General features: G+C 36.7%; 1 protein-coding gene across 1 annotated transcript in view; it reads right to left on the bottom strand.

Moving 5' to 3' along the window:
* The window catches only part of LOC149008142 (HEAT/U-box domain-containing protein), a 62,923-nt gene that overhangs the window by 9,199 nt on the left and 40,550 nt on the right, over nt 1-13,174 (bottom strand). The window contains exons 10-11 of the mRNA XM_089164548.1: nt 12,034-12,563; nt 3,587-4,352 (exon numbers count right to left, since the gene is read on the bottom strand). Coding sequence (XP_089020674.1) covers nt 3,587-4,352; nt 12,034-12,563 — 1,296 coding nt within the window. The remainder of the gene's footprint in view (nt 1-3,586; nt 4,353-12,033; nt 12,564-13,174) is intronic.

Here is a 13,174-nt window from a genome sequence, read left to right as displayed (position 1 = left end):
TAGGTAATTGGTCTTTATTGCATCCTACTCTATCTTTGAATAAAATCATGACAGAAACTGAAAACATGTTCATCAGGAAATCACAAGCAGTATAAGAACAAAGCAAGACCTTGGAATAAAAGCATGAGAGTCCAGACAAGTTTAGCATTAACACAGTAATACACTGTGTCTTGGCTAACATTATTTTCCCACTGCCTAGTCTCATTCCTTTGGAGTTCAAGGAATTACCAAGAAATGATTCACAGTGATATCAAGAACTCCAGGCTGAGGATTCCATTAAAAAATATGATCACTTTATGCATGTATTGCCCATGATTTACGAATGGTGGCTGTACTATCCACCAACAAGGGGTTTACATCCAAAGGGTTCTCTTGAATGCAAAGTAACCCACAGGGATTCAGATTTCAGATCGATGTATGAGTCCCATGGAATAAATTTCGACTGAAATGGTCAAAAATGCCTGCATTTTCAAAAAACAAGACGAAATTGACAAGATTTCGTCCCAATACAAAGTTTCAACCAAAATTTCGTAGGTTTTACCACTCCAACTTGTTTTCCTTGGTTTTGCTGATTTCTATCTCATTTTCATCTAATTTCCACAACTCCTTTGCCTTCAAACACCTCTTTTGTTCCTCTTTTGCCTTCAAACACCTCTTAAGCCACAACAGTTATACCCAACAATTCCAAACTTCCCCTTTTATATTTTGGTTTTGTTCATTCCTTAAATGATTTTGTATTGCTTTGAAATTAATATATGTCTAGTCTAGGACTATGATTTATGATTGTGCGTTATTAAACTTTTTTTTTATTATTGCTAAGTATTTCTTTTTATTTCAGATTTTAAAAACTAATTTCTAAATTATGTATTTTGAAACAATACATATGTATACATTATATAAGGGCTTGAACTTAATATATGTGAGACACCAACACCATCACTTGATCTAGTTGGTCATTGTATTTTGTTAACTTGTTATATATGTAACCATTCTATCAAACAATTCATGTATGTTGATGATTCTATGCCTGTATGCAATGAACCAATCATTAGTTAATATACTTGAATGATAACTTTTCAGTAGCTTTTTAGCAAAATACTAGTTCCGTTGTGTTTATTATGCTTTAAATAGGTAAAAGGCAAGAAATAAAATGAAATGGAGGTCATATAAGGCCCGAAACCTAGGGTCGAAATTTCAAAAACAGCACCAAGTTTCGAAACCTGGAGATTACGGCTTTTGCAGCTTTGCTTGGGTCGAAACTTAGGTTTTGACCGAAATTTGCACCATGACTAGTCCATAAGCAATCCTTCAAATCAAGTCCTCAGTTTTCAACATTTGCAGGATACTTCTTACTTGGGCAAATCAACACATGGTGAATGTCCCCATGTATGGGAAAATAATCATCAAGGCATTTGGAGCATCCTAGGAGCCATATTTAGAGAAAGCTTAAAGCATGTAATAGGTAATTCTTATAGTGTATGAGTGGAACATACTGGTTGACACTTTGACAGCCAACAAAATGGGGCTTCAACAATGGCCAATGAAATTTACCAGCTTGCCACCTAAACCCAAAGTCTCAAGTTGCTATCTCTTGTGTTTTTGTGGTGTCACGTTTTCCTCTTTCCCCTTTGATACAAATGCTAGGTACACTCTTTAAGCACCAGTATGGGAGGAAAACCAAGCCAGCATTTTTGTAGCTGCAGTTCTATTTATGGACCAGCTTTCTGGTTGGGCTGGTGATTAAGGCTTCATATGGCTGCTTGTTTCATCATTTTAGTAACTATTTAGTTGTTTAGAGTCTTTAGACTGGATGGCATAGTCATATATTCCATTCCTCTAGTCATTAAATTTCTTTACAGTTGAAGATTCCTAGAAGTATAAGACTTCATGACAGGTAGCGATTGGAGGGACTTACCTAGTCTGTTTGCTTTTCTTTCCTTGCTTGAACTATTCAAGTATAACGCTTGTTTTTAATTTTCTTTTTCAGTTTTTATTTTCGTTGGAAACTACTTGGTTGTGCTAGTTTTTCTACATGTCAAGGCTCATAGGGCCCCCTCAATTTTGATGAATGGAGATTTGGCTTCCAACTTTTGGTTCTTGGGATTCAGAACAAATTCCTTGGTCAGATTCAGTAGAAGTCCTATGGTCAGGGTACTGGCGAGATTCCAGACCTACAGATCTGGTGGGATTCCTGATTATATCTCTCTTTCTACCTTTCTCTCCATGAATCCAAGCAAGTTACTGTGCACACAACTTTTGCTATGCTGTTCAATTCTGTCTGGTTTTAACATAAGTTACTTTGTTGAATAGGTATTCTGTCTTCTTTTGTTTCTGAAAGTCTTAATTGGTTCTAGTTCAGTACTTAAAACAGACTAAACATCAGTTTTTGCTAATTAAAATCCAACTTTACAAATTTCAGTATGCAACAGTATTCTGAATCTGAACTCAAATTCACATCAGTAAACTGATTCAAATTCTATGCTGAATGTCTATTTTCAAACTTAATTGTCTAGTTAGTTTCAGGAAACCTACTTCAGAGTCTCAGATACACTTTCTAGAAATCTGGTCTACTAGATCTGAAATGTGTTGCTGTCTGAATATCAGTTTATCAGTTAATTTCTATTTGTTGATCAGTTAGCCCTGCATTTCTAAAGTTCCTGAATGCCTTACTCCAAGTAGGGTTACGCCTGTCAGATTCGGACGAACTTGTGACAGGGGTTTTGACCTAACTAACTAAGACAGGCCTTCGACTAGTTGTTAAAATTTCAATAACCCACTTAATTCCTCATCTTTGCAGTTCTTCATTTTCCATAGGTTTCCTGAACCCCGGTTTTCTGAATCCCAACTTTCTTAGGTCATCAAAAATTATAATATCAAAACCCTTGCTTTCTAAGGAATTTAGTTTCCCTCTCCCTGTAACCATTTCTTGCTACTTTTGACCTCAATTAGTGTGCACAACTCAAAATAAGCCTCATCCCTAAATGAGCTCAACAAATGAGCTCAACAGAAGAGATCCTGTTTCACAATTCAAGTCTATCAAAAGCATACACGGTGTCAACCCTAATCCACAGATGCTCTTTCTCCCTAATTACTCCTGAAACCATTTTAAGACCTGCCTTGCTCTGTTATTTCTGGCCACTCTGAATCATGAGTCCTTGTGAGTTTACGAATAAATCTTCAATGCATTGTTCGCACATCTATGCCACCTTGATTGACTTTCTCTAACTTGTCATGTGCTAGAGATATGGCCATATGGGTTCCTTATGTTATCATTTATAATTTTGGGGTCGGAGAGGAAAAGTAAAATTTAGAATATAATCAAATTAGAATTCAGTGAGAGCAAGAATCTTGGGACTGTTAGATTTCAGAACTTAGTCAAGTTAAGAAAAAACCAAACGTGGAACATCAGCTATGGACATGGAGCCTATTAAAGAAAACTAGCTAAAGCAAGGTTAATGTTCTCAGAAACCTGAAGAGAAATCACAAATTAAGATTACTCAAAAGAGAACTCAAGCAACCATAGGGACAAAAAGGGGGGGGGGGTGTTTGGGGGTTGAGTGATCAACAATGTGATTTTATTACTCACATGAGTATCTATTGTGTTTTTCAATTTATGGGTGGCTGATCTTGAACCATTGCTTAGGGTTGGCAATACCCATGATGGCCAGTATGAGCCTTTGTCCAATAGCTGGTCTAGCAAGTTTTGTTCCTGAGTGCAGTCCCAGCTGAGGTATTCAAGTATCTCCAGCATCCACTGACAGCACAAAGGTGTGATCTTCTCCATATAGGAGGAATCTGTCTCCATAATGATAGATTTGATAGTCTGAGTCAAAATACTTCCCAACCTGTTGAGGTTGTGCGTGCTTAGACTCTTCCAGAAATCAGTACTTATTTTGCAACAAAAAGCATGAACTGATTCACCAAAACCAAAGTTCAGATCACACTTTTTCCTCGATTCAGCATCACCTGTGTACTCAGATGTCATTGCACCCTCATCTAAAGTCATTTGTGCTGCCATGCTACACTCCCAGTCAATAATAAATATGGCAGCTGAAATATATGAAACAAGCTCACATTTCTCATCGAATGTCTTTAATGAAAAGAAACTACCATCAAGAACTTCAAGAGCAAATTGTGCCATTTCAAGTGTGTCACCATAAGATTCACATTTTGGCAATGTATCTTTTTCTCCACTTGGTAATATTAACAAGCTTGCATATTTTGGCCATGAAAAAGAGGAATTCTTAAGGTATACGATAAACTTTTTCAAGACCTCCTCAAATATCCTGACTGTTGCATCTCTGGAAAGAAAAGAAGTCTTATCATCTTCCACTGAACCACAAAGAACAGACCTGTACAATGAAATGAGGAAAAAGATTAAGATAACAGAAGTGAGAAAAATACTTAAGTTTATATCGACATATGTTCTCCTTTGAAATTAAAAAAAAAATGGGGGGGGGGGGGGGGGGAATTCATCCATATTTAGATTACTAAAGAAAAAAACTCTTAGCAGGCTGTCCACAAAGAGTAAAAAATATATCATGATTACCACCGAAGTATTAAAAACTAAAAATAATACAGACACACCCACCACCCACCGAAACCTCCCCCTAGGGCTGCAACATGGCCGGGCTGGGCCGGACTTTTGCGATCCCAAGCCCAGCCCTTTGTGTTCTAATTTGAGCCCATTCTCGCCCCCTAATTCAGGGCCAAGGATTATTGTCCCTATCTCTAGGCCCTACAGGGCCAAGCCAAGCCCATTCCCACCCTGATTGGTCCTAATTGGGCCAGGTCAGGATGGGTTGGCCCTGATCAGACCTGATTGGCGCTATCCCTGACCCTAACCCTGACTGGCCCTGACCTTAATTGGCCCTATCTTGGCCCTGTCCCTAGCTCTGGTTGGCCCTCTCCTGGCCTTAACCCTGATTGGCCTTATTATTGGCCTTGTCCCTAGCCTTAATTGGCCCTATTTTGGTCCTAAAACATCAAATGTAAATCCATAAAAATTCTTAATTTACCCCTTTTAGGCCTTACTAGCATAATTTTTTTCAAAAGACAAAAGACTAATGGCCTTTAAAATGTAACCCATTTATTTACAAGTTTGATTCTAAAAAAATCCTAATTTAATTTAATTAGAAATTTGATTATAAGTAACTCATAGTTATTTACATAAATTTTATTAATAAAAATATAGAATGTTGCTCGGCATATAAATGACTAAACGAATAACTAAAATCCGCTTTCGAATCTACATTCACATCCATTTAAGAGTATCCGAATCCGTTTGATCACTAATAGGATGTGGATATGGTAATACCCTTCAGACTTATTATTATCCAATTATATTACTTATTTGAAATTTTTGTATTCTTTTATAAATTTTTTACTTGAGATAAGTGAATTTTTTTTTGGATTTTCTATTAAAAGAAATATTAAAAGTTGTTAAATTCTTAAATTCCAAACACAATTTAGGGAAATAAAATGATAAAGATGTCAACAAATAGTTGATAACTCTATGAAATAGAGTTAAAATTGATAACTTTTATACTTGAGATGGCTTGATTTAGGAGTATTTTGTCTTTGTTTTAGTGATAGTATTCATTAGGTGTTGTCTTATTTAGTCTTAACATGTTGCATTTTGTTTAGTTCATTATTGTCACCATTACATGAATTTCCCTTCTTTTTATGGATGAATTTGACTGTTTCTCCTTCTCTTGAAAATGTAGGTGAAGATTCATAATAGAAGAACCTGTCCTCTAACTTTGTTGTAGGGTTGTTGCTGCATTGCTACAACAACGGAGCATAATATTCTCATATCCAATTCAAATGGAATTGACCAAAAAGGGCTAACTTAAGTGGACAAAAGTCTTGTAAATACATGATGGTTTTCAGCCCTTGATCTCAGGAGGAAAGTTCTAATCCTATGGCCAAAATCTAACCTAATGATTGAAGACATTTATGGAAGAAAGAGAAGAGAGGCAAAGAGGAAAGAGGAGAGACATTCGGCTAAGGTTGGGAATAGAGACTCGGCTGAGAGGAGGGAAGATAGAACCAAAGCTGGAGCTCTTGTGGAAGCAAGGAGCTGATGGAGTTGCTGATTTGCTGGAGAAGAAAACTGGAGCTCATGTGGAAGCATTGAAGCCTTAGTTTCTTCTTGTTTTTATAACTCTATCTTCTTACTTTCTAGTCTCATGTCAACTATACTTGGTTTTATGCATTTGAATTATGTTATGGGCTAAATCTTAGCTGTGTTGGGATGATAGTAGTACCTAAACCTGAATTTTGATATGTAACTAATCATGTGTTCTTTAGTTTTATTGCAATCCACTTTATTGTTAATGAATTCAGCATATTATATTGACTAATTTCAGTTCTTGAATGATCTTTCTTGAATGAATGTTATGATTTCATTAATTGGAAAATTAATGAAGTCTAGGTGTTTGTTGAATTGTGTGAGTTAGCATCATCTTTAATTAGGTTGTGTTAATTAGTAGGTTGGGTAGGAATACCCAATTACCTCACATTACCATTGATTGGATTGGGTTTAAATTGCATCCTTAATTCAAGTCTTCATAGGAATATGCAGATGTTGATTTAGGATGCTAGCTTATGTGTATTGGAAAATATCATATTGCCATTCATTCCAAGTTCTTGATTTATCTTGGGGTTGTAGTATTGCTTAGTATTTGTGTTATAAAATTCAGGGGAAGGGAAACTTGATTCCTAACACACTTGTCACTCATTAAGTTTCTTCCATTGCTTAATCTATATTTTAGTTCTTTAGTTTTCTTTACCTGTCATTTGGTTATTTAGTTAGTTAATCACCAATCAACCTTGTTAATTTCATTTAAATCAATTTTACTTTTACATTGAAAGTTAAGGATATAATTCTCCGTGGATCGATACTTTACTTATCATTTATTACTTGATTGCGATACGTATACTTGCGTAATATCTTGAGATACAAGCAACAATAGTCTAAAACTTGTATTCAATTTGTATTTATACCCATTTAGATTTTAGAGAAATAGTGAAATCCATATTTTCTATGGTTTTCTAATTTGCTATTCGATGAAAATTAGGGTTATTATATGCAAGCTCGAAGGGAAAAAGAAAAAGACTTATCTCGATTCTCAATTTCTAAGACAGTGGTCAAACTTCACTCTAGTTGGTCTTTCCCCTAAAAAAGATGTCAATATTCATGATGAGAAGTTGGGGTGTAGATTTGTTAGATATTCATTCTCTATATACTAGTTTTTATTATTTATAATTATTATCTCGCCTTAGTCCCCAAAAAAAAAATACAATGTTTTTGGGAACTAAAAATGACTTAGTTCGAAAAATAAAAATTACCTTAAAAATAATATAAAAAGGAAACTCATAGTCTAATATGATCAAAATGATTGAAGGTCAAAATCAAGACTTATAGTTATATCAATGCTAATATGAAGAATATGATAAAAATCTAGTACATGATCAAGGTCAAATTAACATTAAGACTAGAGCCAAAATTAGGGTCAGCATCAAGGCCAAAATCAGATGGATGCTTACTACATTGGTAATGAGGTTATAATTTATTTTTATTAATTTTCTACGAAACATGATCATGTTTTTAAAATTTGACACGTGTCAAGTATCCACCCATGTGGATTAGAATTAATTCCTCTCCATGTGGGTGGAGGGCCCAGACTTAAATCAGGGCCAGGATCAAGGCCAAAATCATGTGCCTAGATCAAGGCAAGGATCAGGGCCAAGATAAGGGCCAATATTAGGGCTAGAATCAAGGCCAATATCAGGGCCAAAATTAGGGCCTGGGCCAGGGTATAAAATCAGCGACGGGCCAGGCGAGCCTGAGAGTAATCCTAGGCCCGCCCTTAGGGCTAAAATCTTTAGCCCAAGCCCTATTTGGGCTCAGGGCTGCTAGGGCCAAACTTGCACCCCTACCTCCCCCCTAAATAGGTCTAATTACAATAGGAAAACTACTCAGATGTGATCCCATAGAAGAAGGTCTATGGACAAAAATGATGAATACCATAGAATATTACTACTATTGGAAGGTGCTTGTAACTTTTGGTTTGGATCACCAAGGAGCAAAACTGTCATAGTTTTGTTCAGTCTCTGTTGTATGTCCATAGGAAGCACGAATTAAAAAAATGGGGATAGGATCAGCCTGAATCAACCCATTTAGAATAGAATATGCTGAAGTATGATCCTGACTCTGGCTGATTCTTATCTGCCAATAAATGTTGAAAAACTAGCCTTAGCTTAGAGTACAGGTGATTCCAACTGAATCCAGCCGATCCATAACAGAAATTGGCTGGACATGATTTGGTTCTAGATAACTTTTCCTAACAAGCCTTGTAAGAATTATGAGATCAACAAAGAATCTGGATAGGAAGATAGCAGATGATGGGGCTGGCAAGTAGCAAGGTTCTTGTCAAAAGGTTTTAACTTTCTGGGCAACGATGTAGATTAACAATGAGCTGTCATTGCCTAGTGGTCGACTGGATCCATCCAATGTGCCAGCCATGAAATTAAAATTAGAGGATGCCCAAGCCATGTGCAAACAATTGTTGAAGCTTATTCTTGAGAAGCAACCAGCAAAGAAGGAATGTAAAAGCCTTCAGCAGCAAACAAGTGCAATCATGAATAAAAGGCAGCACATTGAAGAAATTCCAGCAATATCTATCATAAAAAGGAGCTACTCAATGTTTCAACTGTCGTGATTCATGTTGAAGAATTTGAACCAAACAACATGGAGGCAGCAGATGATATGGACTTGGCACAACAGTTGATGAGGTGGTTGAGAAAACCATAGCGGAAGCTATGAATGATTGAATGACAAGAACAAACTCAAGGAATTGAAGTTGAGGACACATTTATGGATGATCCAAAGAAGAGTTGGACACAATAAATGATGTGGAAGGCGAACATTTTGTTCCACCGAGTACTCAGAAAAGCAAAATCCACAACCGGATTGCTTTTACATTTCAAAACGCTACCTGTACTATGATGGATTAAAGACAGATTGGATGAATTTTTTCTAAGAGGGGGAGAATCTGATGTAGGACAAAACATGAAGAAAATGAGGCCAAAGTGCCATACTATGGCTGAGAATGTTACCAGGAGATACTGTGGGGCCCAAGACCATATCATGCTAAGACTTTTTAAAGGATTTGTATACATGTGGGATTCAGAAGCTTGGTTCAGTTTCAATTCAACTATAAAGCCAAGTAGAATCTAATTTTAATTAGTTCCTATTTGATGTATGACAACCAGAATGACATGAGATCAACACATCAAAATAGCCTCTCAGCAAAAGTTGTTGGCAGCATGGTTGTCAAAACGTCCGCCTAGGCGGCAAGGCGGTTTTTGCCTTGTTTTGAACTGCTTTGTTAACGTGCAGTTTTTTTGCCGCTTTTTATCTAATTGCTACCACTTTGTCACATTGTGCACCTTTTTGACATTTTGAACATGGTAATATTTTTTCTTTATTTTTTTTTAAAATCAAGTTTATTCTACAAAGCCGTATACGAACTTAATAGTTAGTCATTTTGGAATTGGGAATCAATGAATCATTAAACATATAAGGCACTTATTTGGCATCACACTATTATAGAGGTAAGTAAAAATGTAAAATTACTACTTTCATTTTCATACTTATAATTTGATATAGTTTATAGTCATATGTTATGATGCTTGATCAGATGAACTTATGTTTGTGTTCTTTTTTGAATAATATTTCTTAATTATGATTCTCAAATGCTTGTTTAATTTAAATGAATGTGATTCTTGAATGTTTGTTTAGCTTATAATAGAAATTTAATATAAAAGTAGTTGTGTTGAAAAAAAATTGACCCAACCGCTTTGGTCGCCTTTTTGCCACCTGTGCGCTACTTTGTCGAGCCCCAATCGCTTTGGTCGCCTTGCCACCTTGGTTGGCAGTAAGGCTGCGTAGGAAAATTACCCCTCTCCTCGGGCGGGGACTCTGCTTATGCAGAAGCCTTCAGCACCAATTTCGCCCACAAACCAAATTTACAGGAAGTTTCCATTTAGTTTCTTAGCTTTCATTAGAAGTTTATATTTTTAAGACTTCAATTTTGTGAAGCTCAATGATGCAGTACTGCAGGCCCACATCTGCAAGAGAGTCCAAGGAAAGAGGTCCAAGAAATCATGGCCTAAATAGGTCCTTATACTTAGTTAAATATTCAGTCCTAATAGTTAAATCAATTGAACTTTGAACCATGTTCAATGCTAGTTCAATTTGAGTCGAATTTTTTTTATTAATAGGTCCAATTTAAGTTAGGATTCCAAGCTGTTTTCCTATTTAATCATGTTATTAGAATAGGTGTTTCATGCATGGGAATATCAGAAATAGAAGTTTACTTGTTTTGGAATTCCTTAAGGTAGTTAGGATATTATTCTAGTAGTAGTTAGGGTTCTTTTATTTCTAGTTTTAGTCTAAAAAGGTTCCCCTTTGTACAGCTACTAGCCTATATTTCAACTACTACCCTCTCCCCCTTGAGGAAAAAATGTGGAAGAGTTTAGATTTGATTTTAAGAAAATAATTGTTTTTTGAAGCTTGAATTTTGAGAAATCTCTTGGAGAGATTGCACCACCCTTGGAATTGAATGCCGTTATTTCAGGACACGGACCTTTTATAGCAGCTGGGCATCACTGTTGGCCAAGCAAGAGCCCTTTGGAGGAGCTTCTCAGGCAGGCAGCAATTCCGGCTCGATTCTCCCTTTTTTGCAACCCCTTTTCCCTCATCTGTAACCTACTTCGTTGCTGTCCAGGACTCCTCCAACCACCCGCTTCATTGCCATCCAAGATTCCTGTAACCACCTAATTCCTTGCTGTCTAGGATTCCTCAAATCACTAATCCTAAGTACAAAATTCAAAGGGCATTAGTGGAGCAGACTTCCATCAATAATTCCCCACACAATGAAAACCCAGTCTAGGCACTCAACTCCAACTTCAATCCCTGTTCCATCCAAACCTGACCACCCTAACCCTAGTTCTTGGAGTTGTTCTCAGATTTCAGAATTCCTTTTTCTTAAGCTGAAAATCAAAAATCTTCATAACTTTCAAACCAGCCAGCCAACACCTTTCTCCTTTTAGGCATAGCATCCCTACCATCATCCCTCCATGTCATAATTACAGCCACCATCTGAACCCTAATTCATGTTTGACCTAGAATCCCTACAATTACTCAACTACCACTCAAGTCAACTCACCCAATTGTTCTCAAATTTTAGTGAGTCCTTCATTTTACTACATCAGGCCTAATCCTAAAGCCATAGCTCCAATAGATATTCCAAAAACATTACAAACAGGTTGACCAATGTCAACCAAATCGGATCTAGTTTTCGAGGATCCTGGTGCATTGCGCCCTGATTGGACACCCAATCTAGGACCGCATCACTTAGGCCAAACTACAAAACAGGTCCGCAATTGTACTAGAAAGATTCCTTAATGGAATTTCCATTGCTTGCTTGTGAGGGTGTGATCTGAGAAAGACTCGTGTTCAACAATTGAGATAGCTGCGAGTGAGAGGGCCAAGACTGAGATAGCCCATTATTCCTATACTCCTCTTCCTTGTCCTCCTTATCCTTTTCTTCTTTTCCAAATGTAAACCAAAAAAGGGGGAAAATACTCAAATAGGCAATAGAATTTTCAGTTATTCAATTGGTTCATTATTATTTTGTTTTTTCTTGGATGCAACTGATCCCGGACTGGATTCCCTGGTTCCACGTCAAACTTCTATGTTGGTTGCACGATTTCTAAGGAAAGTTTTTTAACCTTTATTTCCAGGCATCTTTTACATGTTATGTTGGATTGCTCTATGATATTTCTCCTCTCCGGCTCTTCTTGATCCTAGTAAGGGATGCATTTGCCTGACTTTACAATAAAGTTTATTTCAATCAAATAAAAGACAAATGCTTTTAAGTCAGACCTGCAAACCCCAGTAATTTGATTTATAGTGGAAGCTTAGGTTGAGAAAATACTAATAAAATAATAAAAAATACGTACCGTAGAAAACATGCATAGGATGTCTTGAAGGGAGGAGAACAACAAGCAACAGATACAGCAAGAGAATCTAATAACATATGTTTCCACTGTTCGGGGTCAGACGCTTGCCAGATGGTAGATTCAGATTCCACCTTCCTCTTGCTTATTTTTTTTCTTATTTTTTCCATAAGCATTGCTAAAATAGCAACATGATCGAAGTCCACAGAACCAGGAACAGGGCTGGGATTTTCTAGCTTTGTAGCATATGCAAGAATAATGTACCATTGTTCGACAAAACATTTATCATCAAGTAACGCAAGTAGGAGATCCAAACATGCACTAGTACAGTGATCATTTCTTCTTAAACACCAAGGGACGATATCTTCCTTGAAGATCTGCAAAAAATGCTTTGTTCTTGATTCATGGTCACCATCAGCAGAAGGATGAATGCTGGAATCCCTTGTCTGACTAGAAAAGAGCAGTGACCCTACTTCTTGTGGTCCAAAAATCGAAGCCATATTAGATAAAAGCCTGATAGCCTCTGGGGAGTCCTGTTGTCCAGAGGAATGAACATAGGAATGCATATTATCAGTAAACGACAAACAAAATGTATTATGTAATTCTGGAAGTTACTGATGTACAAAAGAAGAGTAGCACTATCATGTCTGGAAAAAGTATGCTCAAAATATCCAAACAAGTGTCTTAAACTCTGACTTAAACTTTGACATTTAACAAGAAAATGTCTTTCCTCAGAAATTGACCATGGCCAAAACCCATTTACACTGTTGTATAGGGCATATGCCCACACGTAGGTGGTGGAACTTGAGCTCAAGGAGCATCTCATTTGTAGCTAAATTTTCTATTCCATCAAATATATTTATTTTAAAAATAACATTTGAGCCCATATTACAGGTCAAGTGTGACGTGCAGACAATGGATATGGTGCAGTAGCCAAAAACGGGTCACCAGTTTCTCTTTAAAAACATGATACACCCAAACAGGTTTGCCCAAAATACAGCACTAGCAGTCTATATTTTAAGGCCAATACGGGTTGGTGAAACCACATGGATAGAAGAGCATGAAGGAAACAGTATTGTGGGTAATATTTGTAATTTTCACAATTATTAATTTGAGTTTCGCTGTCACTAGGTTCATTAAATAG

Source organism: Hakea prostrata, chromosome 8, assembly GCF_041222555.1.
Source record: "Hakea prostrata isolate BN-2017 chromosome 8, UWA_Hpros_2, whole genome shotgun sequence".
Lineage (NCBI taxonomy): Eukaryota > Viridiplantae > Streptophyta > Magnoliopsida > Proteales > Proteaceae > Hakea > Hakea prostrata.
This window is presented reverse-complemented; position numbering and strand designations above follow the sequence as displayed.